Here is a 22758-nt window from a genome sequence, read left to right on the forward strand (position 1 = left end):
AGTGACCCTATTTACTACTGGTATTAACATTCATCTCAGATGATCCGATGACAAGTGGTCAGCCGAGACACATTGCCATTCACATCTGGTGTTAACATGCGTCTCCTGTGACCACTTGCGATCGAATTTCATTGAGGGGAGGGTCACTGATTTCACGACCACTTACATGACTTACTATGTCAGTGTGTCACTGCATGTTGATGTCAGGCTTACGGAAGATGTTCCGTGAAGTCTTGTGTGCATTCTTGTGTGGGCATTTCCAAATTTTCCAATTGCTTGAATGTCTTCTCTTCGAGCCCAGGTGGAACTAGCTGCAACAGTAGACAGTTATTTTGTTGTCCATTGTCCTGGGTGCATCAAGACACATGTGATTCTCAACATCTTGAAAAGTGGTTTGAGAGATCCACTGTTTACACATGGAGCTGTCCACATCTGAATGAATATCCTGGGATGGATTTTTTTAAAGGGGGTGAAAAAAAAGAAATGCATGTATTTTTATTTTTTCTCTCTCCATGGAACACAAAAGGAGAGATTTTGGAGAATGTTCATGCTGCTCTTTTCCATACAATTAAAGTATGTGGTAACCTGGGGTCTATATCTTTAAAAAGGCACTATAATAGAATTATTCAATATTCCCTTTAATTCAATAAATAGAATTAGTCAATAACAGCTTGGACATTCTGCTATAACTATTATATTGCTTCTTTAGTGTGAGTAAATTATAATTTTAGGGATCAATTATAGATTTTGTTGTTTTATGTTTATATCTTTTTAAATACATAATGCTGTCAGTCAGATTCATCTTTAACTTTTATATTTTAATGAATCAAAATGTGAGTGTAGGGAGGCTGAGAGAGAGTTTTAACTTTAACTGTACAAAAAGCATACAAAACAACTGTTTATCAGCACTTCCTGCATACTGAGATTTTTTTTTTTTTACGAAATCAGTGACCTAACGTTTTTCAGGTGCAGCTAGAGTGTCCTGCTTTAGTATGTAATGTCCTCTGACATGATTTGTGGGACAGTAATAGCTACACACTGCGTTGTCGTCATCTTTTTTCTGTTATATGACTGGTGTCAACCATTGTTAAGGTGCAGGACTGCTGCCTACTACGATAGATTTTCAACCTAGTAGTTAGTGGAGCTGGATTTTTTTTTTAATGGTATGTGTAGTCTTAATAACATATCAATATTTAATTTTTTTCATCATAAGTACTTCTATATTGTGACAGTTCTAGTCAGGAGGACCATGGCGCACTACCTCCGCTGTTAAAAATCAACAAAGCTTTGTTGACAAAATTGGATGGCAGCAGTTTTTTTTTTTTGGTGGAGTCAGTTTTTGTCATGAGTGCGTGTCAGGCAGCTGCTCTCTGAGGCCGTAACAGACCCATTGACGGATTCACTCTCACTGGGCAAACAGGAAGGAGGGGAAAATGGAGGAAACACAGTTCATTCCTTTCAGCTGGCCCAGTGGTCTCGCACACAGAGATGCTTTAAAACCTAATCCCCCCACAGAAAGCAGCCCTGTGCTGCTAACATGCCCCTCATTTCCATAACACACACCTGCCTCATGCTTTTGTTTCTGTGTGAAAAGCTGTTGCATGCAGCCATCCAATCTTTTGTTTGTGTGTAACTTTTGTCTTATGAAATGTTAAATGCTCAGGAATATTAACACTGCATGTTAATAACAGTTTTTGTCTAATATGTCTGTGTTTGTGTATCTTCCATTGCAAACAAAATTAGAAGAGCTTTCTCAAAACAGCTCATATCTTCAGTCTGATTGGCTAGCTTTCACATCACACACTAAAAATAGCAAAACCACTAGTGGGTTTTTTGTTGACTAGACAGTCATCATGACCCATTCCTACTCAGTAATTTTGACCAGGGTTTGACAGTCACTAGCAGAGGTCTTGGGGTTTCGCATACAGAGGATCTCTGTTGTCTCCAGCCAAGAAGTCCCTCTTTTTGTCCTCGATCTCGTACGTGTCCATCTGGTGCTGGCTGCACACACACACTCCTCTGTGCAGTTACATATTCAGCAGGAAAAACAGAAATATCAAGTTAGGACTACATACAAAAGTCCAAGGCTCCAGTGAGCTGAGAAACTTAATAAGGAAGAAACTTTAGAGGTGTGAATTCTTGTAATTTTTTCAAGAACCATTATAGTTGCTCTTTCTTAACTTCCGTCTCTAATGTCTTAAAGCCTCAGAAATGTGGAGAATTCACATTAAAAAAACATTCACAGAAATATATGCCAAGTTTTGGCTGTGGCTTGCAGATTTAATCTAGCCAGTTGTTTTGCTTTGCTAACGGTCAAACCGTTTTGAAAACTTGTTAGGCAACAGCAAATACTAAATGTTATTAGGTTTTCGGTAACGTTTCACAGTAAGGTTCAATTCATTATTAATGCATTAGATACAACAAACAATCAACAAGTTTTACAGCATTTATTAGTTTAATTTATTAATTGTATAGAGTACATATAAAATTAACCACGATTAATAATCATTGTTTCTCTTGTTAGCTATTGGAATATAAATGTTAACATACTGTATACAGCCTTATTGTAAAGTTATTTCTTAATTTTATCTTATAAAGGTAAACATTCATTTCTCCTGGGTATAAATATTCACATATAACCCATTTCAGGATCTGTCATCTCAGTGTGTGCCATCTTTTGTTGTAATCTATTTGGTATATATGTCATTTTGTGCTTTTGCTTTGTCGGAATGGAATAGTAGCATACTACTTGGGTCATACTTGTCCCTAAAAAAAAAAAAAAAAAAAATTTTTTTTTTTTTTAATCCAGTTTTGCAGAAATGAAATTAAAATTGATTGATCAAACTGAAAATTGGAGATTAAGTCCATTGCATTATGGGATAACTCATACTGCACCTGTAGTGGGTCATCTGAGTATCCCATGTGTAATTTTGTGCACATTATACTGTACATACTAAAGAAAATAGTATGAGTAGTGTGACAGCATCCCATTCCGAGCATAGCCTTTGTGATTCTAACCCAGAGCATGCGGCAATATTCTATAATGCTTTTGTTCTCTTTTTTAAAAACTGCATGTGTTTAACAGGCATTGTGTGGAATGTCGCTCTAATCCCATCTACCTTACTTCCAGATGACAAAGAAACCTCTCAGGCTGCACTGGGAAAATTACTATGAGAACGAACCGGTCAGTATTGAAATAATGTGTCGTTGCTGTACAGAGAAGAGTCACTGGCTCCACAAATCACTTTCCATAGCTTTTCCTTCGCACAATGCACCACTCCCATCCTCTGTGTGTGTGTTTGGCTCGGGATGTAATTAGTCTGCTCTCTGCATCTCACAGGCTTTCTCTTAGGCTGTGCATAATGTTTGGTCATTGTGTTTTAGAGGTGTTCCCTGATCTGGCGTCATGTAATTCTTCTGCTTCTATAAATAGATTGAACTCTGGGCATCTCGGTCAGATCTCTGTTGGCAAGTAAACACAACAGTTGGTTAGATAAGACTGAGAAGCAACAGTACAAACAAGCTTTATTTGCATTGGGAGGATGCTACAAATGTAAACTTGAGATCTTAGACTCTAATGACACAGATAACTAATCCCAGACTTCACTATCTGAGAATTAATGGGTTAAATACTACTAAATAATACTGTTGTCACAATACCAAAAATGTAGTAGTTACAAAGTTAGAGCAAAAACCAGTCAATTTAGTTGGAAAAATGTTTGTTAAATCAAATTAGTTAGTTAATTATTTATGCTAATAATAATTATAAGTAAATAATACATTAAAAAGCATGTAGCTTTCAAATTATTTTCACATAATGAATATTGGTCAAGTTAGTAATGCAATAATGAACAAAGAAACAATACATTGATAAAGTGGCAGGCAGTGTTGGGGAAAGTTACTTTTAAAAGTAATGCATTACAATATTGCGTTACTCCCTAAAAAAGTAACTAATTACGTTACTTAGTTACTTTTTATGGAAAGTAATGCGTTGCGTTACTTTCGCGTTACTTTTTAAATATGAGCAGGGCTTGATTGTTTTTAATACAAGAAGTTCTATTTATAGCAAATTTACAGTAAAAGCTCTTTCACACCAAAAAGTGTAACGAATAAACCTCAGGCTGAAGGAAAAGTAAATTCACGTCTGTACAGTAGAACACAGGAGAAGAAGGTTCAACACTCTTCAGCAATAAAAAAATAAATAAAAATAGAGCACAATTGTTAGTTTATCTAAAGTGGGTCTGTTCTGAGTGGGTCGCGGAGTGTACGGCCAAAGAAACATAGGCTATGATCAGCCTGCCGGTCTGCCACTGGCCGCTTGGTCGTTACTATAAGAAAGAAAAAACGTATTTAATGGACAAAAAAATGCTCCAAACGTTTTTCTAAATTAACTTTTAATAAAAGAACGAAACGAAATATAATCACTTTGCCATTACATACACAACTGAACTATTTTAATACCTGAAACAGTATTATAATCTGATTTGGGAGAAGGGGAATAAAAGACGGGCTCGACTCGGGTGGTAATATCACATTTAGTCTAGAACTACAGTAACATCATGTTCACACAGCGCACTGTCAGTCAATAAATGGGAAAAAAGTAACTGGCGTTACTTTTTTGAAAAAGTAACTCAGATATTTTCTTGTAAAATTAAAAGTTACTAGTTACTTGAAAAAAGTAATATTATTACGTAACTCGCGTTACTTGTAATGCGTTACCCCCAACACTGGTGGCAGGTATATTCGTCTGCATCTACACTATGAAACTTAATGAACAGAACATATAATTACTGTAGATTGACCATATATTTTGCCATCTCCTCCTTAAATAAGCACTGTTTACAACTCTACATTTAACCCTGCATTCATAGAATAGTGATCCCACCTCGAATGGGCAGTTTTACAAATCAAATATAAAATATTTTTATAGTGAAGATTGAATGTCAATGCTCCAACAAAAATATAAGTATATATAACAAATAATATATAAGCCCCATAAACTTGCATTAAATGGTCAAGTGGATTAATGTGGATTTTCCTTTTTGTTTTGACAAACTTTTGTCTATAGTAATTTATTAAAAAATATGAATAACCCCTTTAAATTCACATTTTAATAGTGAATTTCCTGCTCCCTGTTTGATGGCGTGACTAGAATACTGATGGAGATCTGATTGTTTAGTGCTGTAAACATTTTTTTCATGCATTTGGAATCAAGCAAAGCCACATACTTTAGGTTAAGCTTGTTTTCAAGAGGTCCGAGATAAACTTGAACACTCTAAACGAAAACAACTCGCACAAACCAATGACCAAATCAACATGGGTATGTTGGCATGATTGTTGTTTCTGATATGGTTGTTATAATATCCTGATTGTTGGTTCAGTGTCTTCATGCACTCTCTCAGGGATCTCAAACTGTCGGCCCCCGAAGATGGACCCTAAATGTCCAACAACACTAGATTGCTCGTTATAATATACATATTTACGCTGTTGAATTGAAGCACCTTAAGTTTTGCCTGTCTTTTTGAGGTGCTGCACAACTGCTTTTCTGAAAGAAACACAACTGTTTTAATTAGAAATATTATATGAATTGATCGCTATGTGTTTTAGCCCTTGGAATCATGAGGCCACTAAACCTGAAAAGCATAAACAATATATTAATAATTCTGAAAGCACTTTTTGTAATGACTACTCAGTGCTTTACACGTCTGCCATGATAATGAATCTTTAAATTATCTTAATTTCAGCGCTTTTCTCCAATAATTTTGATATGCAGTTGATTTGTTATTAACTGAATTCATCAATTGGCATACCATGTTATTAATTAGACTAAAAAGGTTAATTTGAATTGAATGACAGGCCTAGTACAGTATATAGTTAAAATTCATGATTCTAAAAAAACACTTGCAGACATTTAAACTTATACTGTTAAACTTATGTGTTTATATACATTCCATGTAATTTGAGTTTGAGAGTTTGAGACCCCTGCTGTTTATGCCCGGTTTTGGACTTCCTGTGCCGTGCTTCAATTTACAGTGTACGTTATCACGAATGAGTGTTTAAATAAACAGCAATCAGAAGGTAAGTGTTCATAATGTGTTAAAGTGCACAAGACACATGAAGCTTCTGTACAGAACTATTGTGCCGTATCCATGTCATTTTGCTTCAAACCCAAAGTGTAATATGTCTGTCTGTTTGCTCAGGTCTGTTTTGCTTGAAGTTTTACAACATTTAATTTAATTTAATTTTTTTACATTTCCTACCCTGAAAATGTGAATGAGAAAAAAACCCCCAGCAGAACTGGGTTCAAACCATAAAGCTTATAGAGTTTCAGCAGTGTTTGCCTTTCCACTGCTCTGGTATGCTATAATTTTGGCATCAGTAATGAAGCGAGGCAATGAAGGAGACACTGTCTCATTAAGGGGAGGACGTGTGTGTAAATTTGACTGTGTTGTTGCGAGTAGGAAGCAGTTGCTCTGCCAGCTGGAGCCGACCTCTATGGATGGCAGAAGTCTTGCTTCCAGATCTCCTTCACAACACTTTGCACCACTATAGTGAAAGAGCAGTTAGAAGTGATGACAGCCTTTGAAATTTTTAACTAGACATGCAGCGATATAAAAATGAGCGCCGATATTGTAAATCAATACTGTATAAATCAGTATTTTTTTAAAAAGCAGCATTCACACTAAGGGCCCTATCATACACCTGACGCAATGCGACGCCAGGCACGACGCAAGTGTGTTTAAATAGTAAATGCACTTGCGCCCATCTGTTCGCCCATGGCGTGCTGGACTGAAAACGAGGTGTGTTCAGGTACATTGTTGGCGCGTTGCTATTTTGAGGCAACTGAAAACGATTGCGCCATTGACTAACTAAAACCTGGTCTAAAGTCATTGGCGCAGTATTTTTTATTCATTTTTTAAATTTATTTAGAGGGTGCATTAGTAAATGTGTCTATAGGCGGATGCACAACGTATGTACACTGCTTATTGCACACACAGGGACGCACAGCAGCACACAAACATGCTAAATATTAAAAATGAAAGAATTACAATGTAAAAGATTATTATTGTGTACACTTTAACCTCACGCAGGAGCAGATTCGTTTCCTCTCTGGAGAAGCGTCCAGTCTTTGCTCCTGCAAATTCCGCCATTTAAGTAGCGACTCAGCCATGGTGCAAGCGCAACTGGATTTTAAAGTGAATGGGAGATGAGACTATGATTGGTTTATTGCACGTTATGCCCAAAAGACACCCATGATTCAATAAGAGAATTGGGCACAACCCTTTTGGACCATGCGCCTGGCACGCCGACTGCTTTTTCCATTGTTAAACTAACAAAAATGGATTTGGACATGCCCTAAGTGCACCTGTACCATGCGCTTCAGACCATGCGCTTACTTTGAATGAATGAATGAATGAATGAAGCATTTATATAGCGCTTTATTGTGTATTGCTATACACCCAAAGCGCTTTACAATCATATAGGGGGTCTCTCCTCAACCACCACCAGTACATTGTTAAAATAGGGCCCTAAAACTCCAATCTATAGTTTTACAAGATAAAGATACTTGGTAAATAAAATCAATTTTATCATTTTAGTGCTCTTGAACACACAACACACAACACAAGCCATCATTATTAATATGGGCCTACTCGGACCAGTAGTTATTTATTTTTCAGACATCAAAGACAATATTGGCTAAAATACGTCCTGTTATTAACTGCTTCCAGATTTGGCTTAATGAGGCGATTGCATTATCATGGCCAGTATAGTTATGGTCACAACATATTGTGTGTTTCTGAACCACAGATCTTGCAGATGGGAAATATCTTTCATGCTGTGATTTCTGAAAGTATAAATTGATTCATCCAGATTTACTTTGTGGGATGGTGCACATACAGAGCTTCACTGAAAATGCTTTTCTTGTTCCATTTGATGGAATGAATCAAGTCATAAATTGCTACTTTTCGTATTGCCTTTGCTGGTGCGCCAGATTTCCAACGTGTGTGTAAAAGGCAAATCACTCTGAATTTTCCACTGCATGGGCAGAACATGCATATGCTAACATTCACCAGGGCCCTAATTTTCAACCAAAAAAATGTGGCGGCTCTTGCTTTTTTGACCAAACTTCATAATGACATGGTGCTCCGAGTCAATCAACCAAACCCTGACAGTTTCTCTCCGGAGCGCTGGCAACACATAAGCCCCCAAAAAACCAAAAAGGCAGCTCTACAGTACACATTTGTGTTTGAATGCATACAAGCAGTTGAAACGCAACATACTATTAGCTTATTATGTGTTAATGTGCTGTAGCATTTTGGATACATTAATGGAACATCATCATGTTTATAAGCATTTTGAAGAGATACTAGAGATATTTAAATGCTACGATTGCATAGCAAACCACCCATGAGGAAACCTCAGACTGTGACTGTGGTGTGAACTGGTGTTTAATTGTTTGAAGTGCTGGTAACCTTTCTTTCTTGTTGAAACCAGCAGGATTGCTTCACAGTTGAAGGGGAGGATCTTAAACATGACTTTGAGCGCTTGCAGTTGGCTATGGAGATGGTGGGCTTCCTTCCCGCCACGCGTAAACAGTGAGTTTGCCCAAAACACTGGCCCCCTCATGCACATACACAAAAAACATTGCATGCAATTTTTATGACTCAAAAAAAGAAAAAGTTCCCTATACCAACCTTTAAAGATGATATAAAAAGTTGATTTTTAATTTATTTTTTTATTTACCAATAAGTGAAAGGGATAGTACACCCAAAAATGAAAATTACAAGCCATTCTAGGTGTATATGACTTTCTTCTTTCAGACGAATACAATCAGAGTTATGTTACAAAATGTCCTGGCTTATCCAAGCTTTATAATGGCAGTGAATGGGGTTTAAGATTTTTAAACAAAATAAAGTGTCCATCAATCATATGTGTTTGTGTAAGAAAAATGAACGATTTTCTTTTCCCTTGCAGGATTTTCTCTCTGCTGTCAGCTATCCTTCATTTAGGGAATATCCGATACAAGAAGAAGATATACCGGGATGACTCCATTGACATCTGCAATCCTGAAGTTCTGCCGGTGGTATCAGAGCTGCTTGAGGTACAGGATCATTGACTCACAAAACACATTTTTAACTCTACTGTAAGCATTGTCATTTGAACTGACATGATTTCCTTTAGGTCATGTTATTCAGAACCTGCATGTTCTTCTTTTTTTGAATGCAAAAGGAATTTTGAAGAATTAACAGTACTGGCAACTCTTTTCAGTGTAATAGTGTAAGAGGACAGGAGCATTCACGCTTCAATTAGGACACCGAAGTAGCATGAAAGTAGTCCATACAACGTTTTGTTTGATGTTCCCCATAAAAATAGCTGATTATTCATTGATAATGTTTGGTTACACTTTATTTTGATCGTCCACTTTAGACATTCTACTAACTATAAGTAACTTTGTAGCTACATGTCAACTAATTCTCATTAATTTGCAACTACATGTCTACTAACTCTCAGTAGGGTAGGTTTAGGGTTAGTAGAATAAGTTGACATATACTTGCAAAGTTTCTTATAGTCAGTATGTTGTGGGTCCATCAAAATAAAGTGTTAGAAGTTATTAAGCAGATAGTCTACTAATACTCTGACTGCTAGTTGACATATAGTTGCAAAGTTACTTATTGTTAGCAGAATGTCTAAAGTGGACTATCAAAATAAAGTGTTACCTAATGTTTACCTCCAGTGAGCTATTTACCCGAGAAGTACCGCTACCAGTGAGTAAGTGTGTTAAACTCAAGAACTGATTTATAAATTAAGCAAATTCACATACTCTCAGAACTTGCTTTGCAACCATTAAAAAAGTACTTTCTATCTAGTATAAATGTGTGTAGGGTCAATTAAATCATCTGGATGGGCTCAAATCTGCCATGTTTGAGCAAGATTTAGAATATAGCGTTTCAAGCTCTATATGTTCAGACGTGCCATATTCACCATACACGCATTTCAAGATATTTGAACAAATCTCTTGGAAAAAGAGGAAGGCTGGTTTACTTTTGTACAGGATTTGGTCAGCAAACTGGCCTACTCAAGGAAGTAGATTGAGTTCCTGAATGAAGGCCATGGAGCCCTGTACTATGAGTCTACAGGAAATAGGATGTGATTGCCTAGAGCCTTTGAACTCAACACATACATAATGTATGTACATACCTCTCTATACCAGGGCCTCTTGTGGCCTAATAGCATGATCAAAGCAAACCTGGCCTTTATCTTTAGACACACCTTCATGAATCTCTCTGAAGAAAAGAGAGAATGAACACTCAAGTGTTTTTACATTTGCCCTCAGACAGCAGAGAAAAGGATGTGTGTGTGTGTGTGTGTGTGTGTGTAGGCCTGCTTTAACCATGAAAACACTGTAATATATGCAGATGAGGCCAGTCCAGAGCTTTGATGAGCCCTTACACGTCTGTTCACAATTACAGAGTTGAATGACTCAACATCAGGCCCAAAGAGTTTATATGATTAGTACATTAGATGTAGACATCTTTGCCAGTGTGCATAGACCAGACACACATTTTTCACAGTTCACAGCTGGGTTCATTTCGGTCTTTTAATGTGTTAATGAACAAGCGTTGGCCTGCGTTGAGGTCTCTTGATTGTCCACATTGTCTCTGGCACCATGTGTGCAGACTTTGATTTGAAACAGTTGTTGATATACTGCTAAGGCAATATACTGTAGTTTATTTGCTAATATTATATTGTTTTTATTTACTATATTATTATACTGTATTATTGTTAGAATATAGACGTGGATGAATATAACTTCATTGTGTTGCATTGCAGTCTCTCTCTGTCTTAAGCAACCTAAAAAGCCAATATTCTGAGTGCTACCGGATGTTTAAAGGACAATTCAACATTGCAGGCCCCAAAGTCAACAACTGAAAAGAAATCTTTCTCACGGCCATTAGTGCAGCTTGGTGCTAGTAATGTTTTGCTCCATGTCCATCCATGTAACTAAACACATCTTGAATTAAAGCTGTAGCGCGATCCGTATGTTTCACTGCTGAAGAAACTAGAGATTTTGCGATATAGTATGAACGAATGCAGACTGTACAAGTAGTTGTCTGATTGTGCCTTTGTATGTTAAAAATGTCTTGTACCCTGATAGGTCAAGGAGGAAATGCTCTTTGAGGCCCTGACAACGCGGAAAACAGTGACAGTGGGCGAGAAGCTGATAGTCCCATACAAACTGGCTGAGGTAAGAAAAAAAAAATCTTTTAATTTTGTCATTAAAATGCATTGACCTGATTGATGTAACCAGAATGAAGTCATTTTGGATAATGTTAGGCAAAAGGTTGTTAAAAATCAGTCAGGCTGAACAGTTTTTTGAGCTAGGACGAGAATTTTTTACTTATGTCTGACAAAATTTATAAGAGGCGTCATGACCTACATTTAGCAATTCATGTTGCATGTTATTGTTAAGGACACACATGAGAATCAATAATTTAAAATGACTAAATGCGGTATAATAAATAGTATCCCAGCTGTGGAGAATGTTAATGTCTTTTTCAGAATAAACCAGATGGAATGATGTTCAAGTAGACGTAGTCAATGTCTAAATATAAAGGTCTTTTTGCGGTCTGTTTTTGGGGCCTTCCTAAAGAGTTACTTCAGTTTTAATTTTTAACATTTCTAATATTCTTAATTCATCCCTTCACTCAAATTAAGCTCACATTGAAGTGATGTGTTTCTCAAGGACTTTTTCATGCTCCATCATCATAATTAGAACCAGCTAAGGGGTTTTCAGAGCTTTTATCCAGCATTAGGACTCTGTTCTCCTGTCTTCTTTAAATAATGGACTGGCAAACTCTTTTATTAAAATCTTTTATTAAAATCAAAGTCACCATTTGTGTAGACTTAATAAATTCCTTGAACTTCATACGCTTACAGATTTAAACCCTAAAATCCTTGCAGATATAGAGTCAAGTCATATAACAACAAATAAAAGTTTTCTCCCCTTCCAACCAGAGCTGGCTGATTTATTGTATATTCAAGAGATATGCGTTATGACTTTACTGGCAATGTCAAATTAACCAACATTGTGCATATTGTCGATTCACAGTAGCATTTATACCTTATATGTTTCTTTTTCTAACCCTATAAGATGTATGCATCATCTTTTATGCCAATTTCCTACATTTAATCAGTAAATTCAGTTAAAATATTGAGACACTATAGGGATATTAATAACCATTTAAAATCACAGCACCGCAAAATATCAACAAAATTCATCTTGGCATTGCAGAGGTGGCATCTAGATGTATTTGCACAGAATGTTTGCTCAGATGCAGCTCAGCATGCAATTGCATAAATAAATAAATAAATAATGCTAATGGAGTTTTTAATTGAAAACATATTGTAATGATACTTTAAATATGAAATTGAAATTCAGGAAAAAACAGCATGCATGCATGTGATATTGTTTAATGTTATTTCATATGATATAAATATAAGACAAATGCGAGGTGCATTTTAACTACATTCTAATAGGATTAATCAACTGTTCACTCTCAAAGAAAGGTGTTTTTTTTCTTTTCTTTTCGTTTTTTTTTGTCAGCTCTCACTTGGTTAAAGCCACTATTATCATACATATCTCCTAATAAAAAGAGTCTGATTCAGTCTGCTGATGCCTTACAGAATAGACCTTGCTTCCCCAAAATATAGATTTACTTTTCTATCTCACAAAGGTCCAAATCACAAAAGACTCCTACTGAATCACGACATCTCCTACTCTAAAAACTGATGACCACAGTAGTGAGACAGGAGCAGATGGCACTTATTGGTCATGAATGTTGGTTGCATTTTGAGTAGTGCTGATTTGAAAGCAAAACGAGTCTCCCAGGGATTTTCCATGTGACGTGGACCCAGAACACGCAACGCTTTCATGTAGAAGGATCACATATGGTGCACTGTCATATCTCTGATTGTTTGCGAATGTGTATGAGAGAGGCTGCCACAGTCCTTAATGAAAACCAGCTCAGATTCCTCTTCCAGTTCATCCGATAGTCCTCTTAATCAACACATTTAATCACTGTTGGCCCTTGAAAAAATATTTTCTTTCTGGTTCAGCTGAAGTCAAGATCAAGGCTATACCTACAATAGCGTGCTCAACTCTTGAGTTTTTACCATGATTAACTAATGTGTCTTTGCGATATAGCATGTCCTGCCCAAAACAGGATATGATGAAATGCTAAGCAAAACCAAAATTAACCGAAATCTGAATAAATGTTATTATTCGTTGCTAAGACGGCACGCAGACTTGTTACCATAAACAAATAATGCCTAACCAGAGGTTTATCTACCTAGAATAGTAGTCCTTCCTTTTTAGCCAGCTCAAATAATTCATTGAAGAATTCAAATAAGAGCTTAAGTTGTATTGGAATAAAGTATTGCCAAATATTTGATTAGTCTCAGTGGACATATTTGCATTTCATCATCACATTTTCACATCTATGTTGGTCAAAAATGTCTCTGTCATGATAATTAAATCAAATTGATGGTTTTTGCAGGCTGGGACGGTACGGGACTCCATGGCTAAGTCCCTCTACAGTGCCCTTTTTGACTGGATTGTGTTCCGGATCAATCACGCCCTGCTCAACCAAAGAGACTTGGAAGAATCAGCCAAGGTAAAATCATTTCTGTACCAAAGAATAAGAAGAATAAGTGCTGGATGCTAGCAGGGGCGTTAGCTTCATAGATGACAGTGGAGCCCTAGTGAGTCACCTGACAGCAATTACATTAAACAGCAGGAATATGAGTTTATCTGACAGAGACGCACCCTGTTTTTCTGTGGCTCTCACTGCTTTAATCTCTAAATTATGGATGGAGACATTATGTAATGGGATATATTCAGCCACACTGACTGGGCCCCTGCTGTTATGTAAAATTCATTTGAAGATTTCTCTCGAACATTTTGTTAGAGTAAAGCCTGGGATAAAGTCTAAGCAAGTGAATGAACACAGACAGATCAGGCTACACAAGCTTACTTGATTAAATTGATTAGAAAAATTTAGTTAAACATTTAGGGGCACAGCTGAAGTTCATTTTCAACCAATTGTAAAATTTTTCAGCTCACGTTAACCTGCTTCACTTTTTAAACATTAATTCACAGCTTTTTGCACTTGATGGGTTGACTGAAGGCATGAAAAGCAGCCAGTTGCAGTGCAGAATGTACCCCTAAAATGCATTTTGGGAGTTTTTACCAGCCATGAAACTGTATTTGCAGTATTTAAAAACAGCAGTTACTTCTACTTCGGCCTACTTAGGATTTGGGGAAACAAATCTAACTGTGTTTTTTGTTTTTTATTTTTATTTTTACATTTTTCTGCCACCCCCTGATAAATCAGGATCATTATTATAATTATTATATTACTTTTTTATTTTAATTTTAAGTACATTTTAAAATGATAAAATTCTAGAACAAATATACTACTAGAAGTAATGCTATTGTACTATTGAACAGTAAAAACGATATTAAATAATTCGTAGAATAAGAATTGATACTAATAACAATAATAAATAGAACTGAGACCAAGCTGCACACTTTTTTTTATTTTAATTTTTATATTTAGTGCGTGGTGAGTGTTAATTTTGCTCTGATCTTGATGAGCAAGTTAGCTAATATTAACTAACCTGTAGACACGTTTATCGCTAGTTGCTTGACTGATAGTAATGTCTATTTTAATAGTGCAGACATCTGAACACTATTGCTCCCTACAATTTGTTACTGCTATAGTGACGCAAGAATGTGCTTAAAATCGCTAAGCATTTAAAATGAGTACTTTTCTTTTCTTAATTTTCTTCCCATCTCATCATCTTTTCAGATCCTGTCCATTGGGGTTCTTGATATCTTTGGCTTTGAAGACTACGAGAACAACAGCTTTGAACAATTCTGCATCAACTTCGCCAACGAGAGACTTCAGCACTATTTCAACCAGCACATTTTTAAGCTGGAACAGGTAATGCTTTTATTATTTTTCTCTTTTTATTTAAAAGCTAGACCCAGAGATAACCATCAGCTTCTCTCCCCACACACAGCTCAAGATTATAGCCTAATAACAGATTTATTGCCAGCAATTATGACTCAAGTTGTTTTGACTGCACACAGAATAAAATAAGTACCCACATACTGCTGGACTGAATGCAGAATCAAAGGTTTGCGATCTTTATTTTTGTGTGCTTTCAGCTGTGCTTGAAGTGCATGAAATTGTCATCGATTACAGCCCAGGGTATACATTCTACTTATGTAGATTAATGACAATATAGGGACACATGTTTTTCATTAGTTGTGCTTGCTTTAGAATTGCATTAGTAAGTCTAGGGACCAGAACATAGAAACTTGAGAATGGTCCAATTTTTATTTTGGCCAATAAGAAACCACCTAAAAATGCATTGTGATAATCTTTACACAAGCAAACACTGCTCACCTTTTCTGAAGTAAATGTGGAAATCTAGTTTCTCTGAATTGTTTTTTTTTTTAACTGCTCTGTGTTTTATGGTAAAAAAAAAATCAATTCATCATACAAAATGTAACCATTAGAGAAGTCTTTAATGGGTTGGGTTGATGAATGCCTTAGGCAGTGTGATCATGTGAGGAAGACTGTCATTAATAGTAGCAGTTTCACACAAAATAAACCGTTTGATAATGAGACAATAAAAAAGGTTGCTTTACTCCAACCTCAGACAAAGAATTGCGTCTCTGTAATAACGTGTTTTCTCAATGAGCCCATTCTCTTAGGATGACTAAAGAAGCAACCAATCACGGTAATGACAGCCTGCCAAAGCCGTGCCTTTGTGACGCACCTCAAAGTATATGTTTGCTCAAAGAGGGTTTGTTAGTTTAAGTTTCTAGTCAGTCCAGTGTCCAGATTTGATAAACTCACTTTGACAGATTTGCTTGCACAAGGTACATTTATCCACACAAATCACACACTGTCATAGGAAGTGTTGCTTTATGCAGATGTGCAAATAATAGTCCATCACTCATGGGTTTAGCACTTAATTTCTGCTTATGTTGACAAATGTGCAATCCTTGTGAGCAAAGTCAAATTTGCTTATCTGCTTCACTTTATAATGTACCTGTTTTAGGAGTTTCAAGGTAGCTTCCTGCTCGCTGGTCCTTCCCATGAGTGAAGATAGCGTTGTTATTTTTTTTTGGTGCCATCAGCCAATTAGTGTTGTCATGATGTAATTTTCCCACAAGTTCATGATTAGACACGTGGCATTTATGGCTCAAGTGATTGGTTCAAAAATGTATTTAAATCGTCCAGCCAAGCAACTTCCATTGAGATGAATGGGAACGGTAATGACTAGCTCAGTCTAAGCTCATGCCGAACTCATATTGAGAATTCTGGGTAATTTTGATGTTCTTATTAATGGAATGTTTTATTGGATTCGTTCGAAAGTCTAGCGAATATTGCCACAACAGTTTTTCTGTTTGTTCCTTGATAAAAGTGCAGGAATTTTGTTGCGTCTGCCAAGTTCCACGCTTTAATTGCTCTAAGAGTTGGAAACTCTTGGATTCAGATGTCAGGAATGAGTTCACATCCTGAGTGTATTGCCAAGTATGTCGTGTGGTAACACTGAATGTTTAATATAGACCATACCCAGGTTATCTACACAAAACATGGAATGTGACTGATTCACAGATTATGAGCATTAGTTAATGTTTGACTGGAAAAAAGTTCAAGTTAACTTATTTGGTTGCATTAGTTCAGATTGTTTGCCCGAACTGAGTTCCGTAATTTAAAGCTGCAGTTGTAGTATTACTACTAGAAGCAGGTTAGTGTTAGATTATGAAAGTGTGGCAGGGAAGCAGAAAGTCCCGCCTACATACTTGCCATCTGATGCCCATAAATACAGCCATGCTGGAGCCAGACGCAACACCACACGCGCTTTCATTAGTCCATTAATGGGCTTTTTCTTTTCTTTTTTTTCGTTGTGCCATTTATGGAGACGCTGTAAATGTATTTTATTTGATTTGGAGGCTATTTGAGTGCATTTCCCTTATCAGCCAAATGGAGTGCATGTGGTTGCTTGAAGTTTCAGAGCGCTTCAGATGAAGGTTACATTATTAGTACAAGAACACTGCTATTATTACTCATACCTTGAGTTGAGGATTTGAACAAACCCATAACTGAAAGTGTTAGATTTTGGCAGCACAGTTTGTTTCCTATGTGTTTTACTACGGTTATCATTATGAACAGACATTTATAAGCTTAAAACATCAGTTTCTTTTATCTCTCATTGACAAAAAGAAAAAAGTCATCAATCTTTATCAAAATTTGTTTTCATGAACAATAGGATTATATATCATATTATCATGATGAAAAATCTGTAGTGAAAAGGTTTCTTGTAACTCTAATCTCCTCTTTTCTTCCTCTTCCTTACACAGGAAGTTGAATGATATGTGTAGATTATCTGCTTTGTTCTGCTGATTTTATACTTTTGCCTTTTAATGGGCAAATAGGAGAGATATTCCACTGATTGTATGAAACCCTGCTAGGATTATATCCTTTATTGTTTCATTTATTTTCCCAGCGATCCAAGGAAGCAGTTGAGGAGAAAAAAGCTACAAAATGTTAAGAATGTCTTTCATATTATTAAACCGCAAAGACCACAAAACCTCAGGCCGGCGAAAGGAAGTCTCCTCTAGAGGAACATGAAAACACTTTGCAGGCCTGTTGTTTTGTTGTTCTGGCCACAGTCCAAAAATGAAAGAATTACCCGCGTACTGTAGTTATAACAGGTTTTGTGAGATGTTCATTTGTATGTTATGCACACATCTCATGTTACTATGAAATATCCAGGTACTGATAAACACTCTGGAACATAAAAGGATGATTGAAATGTTGTTGTTGTTGTTGTGGTGTTCTTTTTTTTATGACAGTTCTTTCAGTCATGACAACTTGGCAATATCAGCAAATTATAAAACAGTCCAAATCTCCAGGCCAAGCTTGAACAGTTCAGGAGCCTTGTAATTTTTAGAGTCTTTGTTAATTCCTCATCAATATTATTTATTAGTGTTGAATATGTTTTGTATTTCTTGTAGGAAGAGTATAGATCAGAAGACATTGCTTGGCACAACATTGATTACATCGATAACACTGGTTGCATTAACCTCATCAGCAAGAAGCCCACAGCACTGCTCCACCTACTGGATGAAGAATGCAAGTATGTCTGCCTTTTTCTCTGTACACAGAGGAATGAGAGTATGAAACCAAACTGATACAAGTACGATATAAATTATTGATAGTTAGAACAACGTGGAATCTCTGCATGTACAGTAAATATGAACTGTACTTGAGTGTTTTACCTGTGAATCAAATAAAACAAATAATAAATGTAATTTCTGATTACAGTAGGAACCCATAAAAAAATCATTTTCTCTGTCCAAAACAAAGAGTGAGATTCCCTCTGCTTAAAATAGCTGGAAACTTGAATCCACATCAGTGTTTTTCATAGCTCAAATCTCTAATGTCTCATTCTTCCTCTTCCTGTGGCTGTGTTGCTTTTCTGCTGAAGTTTTGGCAGCAGCTGTCGTTCTTCTCAAGGCCAGAGGAACAGCACAGGTTTATAATATACTGTCTCCAGTAACTCAGTCATGCTTCCTAGATGACCACTTTTACTCTCTGGTTCTCAACCAAGGGGCCAGGGCCCACTAGGGGACCTCAGCAAACTTGTGTTGGACAGCAGGCTGCCTTAGAGCACAGTAATGGCAGCTTTTTTTGTTGTAATTTATAAGGAATAGTAATTAAAAAAATATATATATATATATATTTTTTTAAATAAAATGTTTTGCCCCATTAAAACAAACAATTCAACTGAAATAATGAAAAGAAATAAAAGTAGCAAAATTGAAATCCTGAGCAGCGCTTGCACTGAAATACAATATGTATTATATGATGGCCACTAATCTTCCTAATGTTTTACAGCTTTCCACAAGCCACCAATCAGACCCTCCTGGACAAGTTCAAGCGGCAGCATGAGGGAAACAGCTATATTGAGTTTCCTGCGGTCATGGAGCCGGCCTTCATCATTAAACACTACGCGGGGAAAGTCAAATATGGAGTGAAGGTCAGTCCTTTTTGCAGCTACACAAAGACTTTTTTGGGTTTTAGGATTTATATATTACAATTACTGAAACAATATCTCACCTGTAGTACAGATAGGTCATAAAATTAACATATTGTAAACCGTAAGCAAGCACTAGCAATGTGTGGAAAAACTATAAAAGAGTATCCCCCGATTCTGTAGCTTGTAGTACCACATTTCCAGACAGCAGCATGATCTGATTGGTTAATAGGAATATTACCAAATGAGATTTTAATAGAAACATTAACCAGTGAGATTTTAGGATTGTATTTGCTTTGTTCCGGGACAGGGACATAAATTCTTAGAATGTTGCATTTTCTCTGTGGTTTGGTTTGCTTTCATAAGGCAGCATTTCAAAGCCTGCACAAAATGTGTAAATGCAAGTCACGTGCATAAAACTGTCCTCTCATTGGTCACCTGTATATGTTCTGGGATTCTGCTCGTGACATGCATTAAAATGATGTCTGCTCCAACTGATAAATGATATATATAAAAACAAGTGCGTTTTGGTTTCAACCATTTTCATTTACAGAAGTAGACTGATGCTTTTTTTTGGAAACAGATTTGGTTGATTTGATACAGTTTAGTTTGTTGGTCAGTTGGGTTAGATTTCTTTCTCACTACAAGCAAACCGCTCCAGAGTATGTTTTCAATAAGACCGAAGACCACCTGGTTAAGGCGATCTTGGACTGATTTATTGCTGCGGATTAGAGCTCGACTGCTGTGTTCCTACATGCTTCAACAAACTGAACTAAGGGAGAAAACATGCCAGTTTCTGAAAAAAACGCTCCAAACAAACCAGGTTTGAAAACGCCCTAGTATGAATAGTATGAATACCATATATACGTGGCAAAATCCCAGTTACCATTCTACCAAAAATGCAGTCATCGTTCTATCACTGGCTGTACATAGTTGATAGCTGTTTGCGCTGTGACCTCTACAACACTGAATGTAAAGAGTCTGTGATGTCTTTGTCACATGACTATATATTTATAGCATATAATGAGTAACTCTCAGTTTGTCGCTCATGGCACCATAAACATGACAGTAATGAGTAACTGTGTGAAATCCCAGCATCCTATGCTGGTTGACTGGCCCTCTGGGCTGTTTTAAGTTAACAAATCAAGGTCGGCAATGTGTACTTTAGTACACTGAAAGATCAGGAACTTCACACTCATTTTTCATGAAGCCTTTTTGCATATATAAAAGTATTTTTTGGCGACAATAACATAAAGACTTGCTTGGGTTTTTCAATAATGACCGAAGACTTTCCTAAAATCAAACATTCTGTCTTAAAAGACGGTTCCTGCATTGGCTTTTATCCAAGATAAGTCATAACATACAATTTGACAAGCACCAATCATAAAAGACAGAAAAAAATCACACAGTGTACACCCAGCTTAAGTTTGGCAGAGTTTGACAGTCATGAGTAGCTGATCCTCTTATTTACAATATAAAGCCTCTGTTCATGCGTTACATAATGGAGCTCTGCAGGCCTCACTTTCTCTCTTCACTTATGTTTCATTGGCTTTATTGAGTAGATGAGCCTGTATTGTTTGCTAATAGAGTTGGACGTAATAACGGGGCAGTTATCTGACTGTCTGTGTGACTTGTTGTCCCAGGACTTCAGAGAGAAGAACACGGACCACATGCGGCCAGACATCGTCGCGCTCCTCAAGAGCAGTAAGAACGCCTTCATCTGTGGTCTGATCGGTATTGACCCAGTGGCCACCTTCCGCTGGGCTGTACTCAGGGCCTATTTCAGAGCCATGGTAGCCTTCAGGGATGCTGGGAAGAGACATGTGGAGAAACGCAGCGGTGAGTCAAATGAAATGGTTACCTGCACTGTTTTTTTTTTTTTTTTTTTCTGATCACATGGGCTTGTAGTTTGTACGACGGATTCTTAAGCAATACTTGTCACACTGTACCAATGTAAATAGATATAAATATGACTACACTGTTTAAAACCTTGAACCTTAAGCTTAAAATATCTATATTTTCTTATTGTGCCAAATCCAAGACCTCTCTTGAATCAATAAATGATTCCATTGGCTAAACATACTGTTTTTGGGGTTCAATTGTGTGCCTCACTACAAATAATACAAGTGGAACTCCTTAGGGTAATGTGTTTTATTTTAAATTATATTGCATTAAATATGTGAAACTGCAGCTGGTCTAAGTAAGTGTTTTTTTTTTTTTTTTTTTTTTAGTGATCTAATGTTAGTATTGCATACAATATGTAGCATATTGCAACATGCTGTTTTCCCTTTAAGTACTGCCTTAATGTTAAAAAGGTAAACTACCATTCAAAATTTTGGAGTCAGTTTTTTATGCTTTTGAAATATAAATTATATGATATATATATATATATATATATATATATATATATATATATATATATATATGATTACATTTAATCTAGCAGCCATCACCCCAGTCTTCGAGTGTCACGTGATATTGATTTGGTGCTCAGAAAACATTTTTTATTATGAATATGAAGTTCAAAAGAACAGATATTTATTTGAAGTAGAAAACTTTATAAATGTCTTTACTGTCACTTTTGATCCATTTATTGAGTGACTGTTGAAAAAAAAATAACTATAATTAAAAAACAAACAAACAAAAAAAAAATCTTACTGACCTCAAACTTTTGGACTGTAGTGTATACTTCTTTTAGGCATCACAGTGGGATTTTTTGATCTTATTTTATTCATTTTTGTGATTGCAGCAGCTGTTTTGTTTTGTTTTTATGGGTCAGGTGTTACAAACGACTACCCCTCTGGGTACCGGAGATTTTGTACAGTATTTTTGCATATCAGGATTTTCTCACAGTCCCTCATTTTCAGGGGGCTATTTGTTTTGCCACATGTAGCTGCATAACAGTCTTTGTTATTATGTAAAAAAGTAGTTAGATATCATGACTTGAAGTATTACATACTGTATAACAACATACACACATGCTAGTTTGTGTTTATATTGGCTAGTGAACCATGCCATGTTAGCCCAGCTCCTCTTGCTTGTTTTCTATTGCCCTGCTCTCCAGCTTTTCAGTATCTATATGCCTTTCTTTCATTACAACAGTTTGAACATTAGTGGTTTATATTAATGCTTTGATATCTCACACAGAGTGGTGTTTCAGCAATCTAGTTTGAACTATAATTGCTGCCCACTGCCTTATGGGTTGCCCTTCACATAGATCACATTCGCTGCATTTCACTGTGGCTCAAATTTTTAAGTGTGAACGCCAAAAATCACATTCGTATTCAATCTATGTCATGTGTACCAGACTTTATGCTGATAGTAAACATTTAGCTTCACGTAGATAAGCACATCTTATTTCTCCCTATTTAATCTGTCTTTTCTCTTTCTTCTCTCTTTCTTGTTTGTGTTGTTTGTTTTTTGGCTTCCTAAGGGCATGACGCTGCTGCTCCAGTTGTGAAAAGTGTGGATAGCTTTAGTTTTCTGCATCACCCTGTGCATCAGAGAAGCTTAGAGATCCTGCAGAGGTGCAAAGAGGAGAAATACAGTAAGGCTGCCTTTCCATCATCTCGTCTCCTCACTCCATGCACCCCAGGCCAAGACATGAGGACCCCCTTAAATTTTACTGTTACCGCT

The 22758-nt window shown here is 36.5% G+C and overlaps 1 protein-coding gene across 10 annotated transcripts in view; it reads left to right on the forward strand.

Moving 5' to 3' along the window:
* myo9aa (myosin IXAa) overlaps positions 1 to 22758 on the forward strand; it is a 126129-nt gene that overhangs the window by 72066 nt on the left and 31305 nt on the right. For 4 of the 10 annotated variants that reach the window (XM_058781028.1, XM_058781030.1, XM_058781034.1 and 1 more), the window contains exons 6-15: positions 3131 to 3184; positions 8497 to 8597; positions 8977 to 9103; positions 11159 to 11248; positions 13560 to 13676; positions 14874 to 15008; positions 18101 to 18222; positions 18984 to 19125; positions 20766 to 20961; positions 22556 to 22669. In XM_058781028.1, the coding sequence (XP_058637011.1) occupies positions 3131 to 3184; positions 8497 to 8597; positions 8977 to 9103; positions 11159 to 11248; positions 13560 to 13676; positions 14874 to 15008; positions 18101 to 18222; positions 18984 to 19125; positions 20766 to 20961; positions 22556 to 22669 (1198 nt within the window). The remainder of the gene's footprint in view (positions 1 to 3130; positions 3185 to 8496; positions 8598 to 8976; positions 9104 to 11158; positions 11249 to 13559; positions 13677 to 14873; positions 15009 to 18100; positions 18223 to 18983; positions 19126 to 20765; positions 20962 to 22555; positions 22670 to 22758) is intronic. The other 6 variants (XM_058781029.1, XM_058781036.1, XM_058781033.1 and 3 more) reach the window with 3 other exon arrangements.

The sequence above is a fragment of the Onychostoma macrolepis genome, chromosome 07 (genome assembly GCF_012432095.1).
Source record: "Onychostoma macrolepis isolate SWU-2019 chromosome 07, ASM1243209v1, whole genome shotgun sequence".
NCBI classification, from domain to species: domain Eukaryota; kingdom Metazoa; phylum Chordata; class Actinopteri; order Cypriniformes; family Cyprinidae; genus Onychostoma; species Onychostoma macrolepis.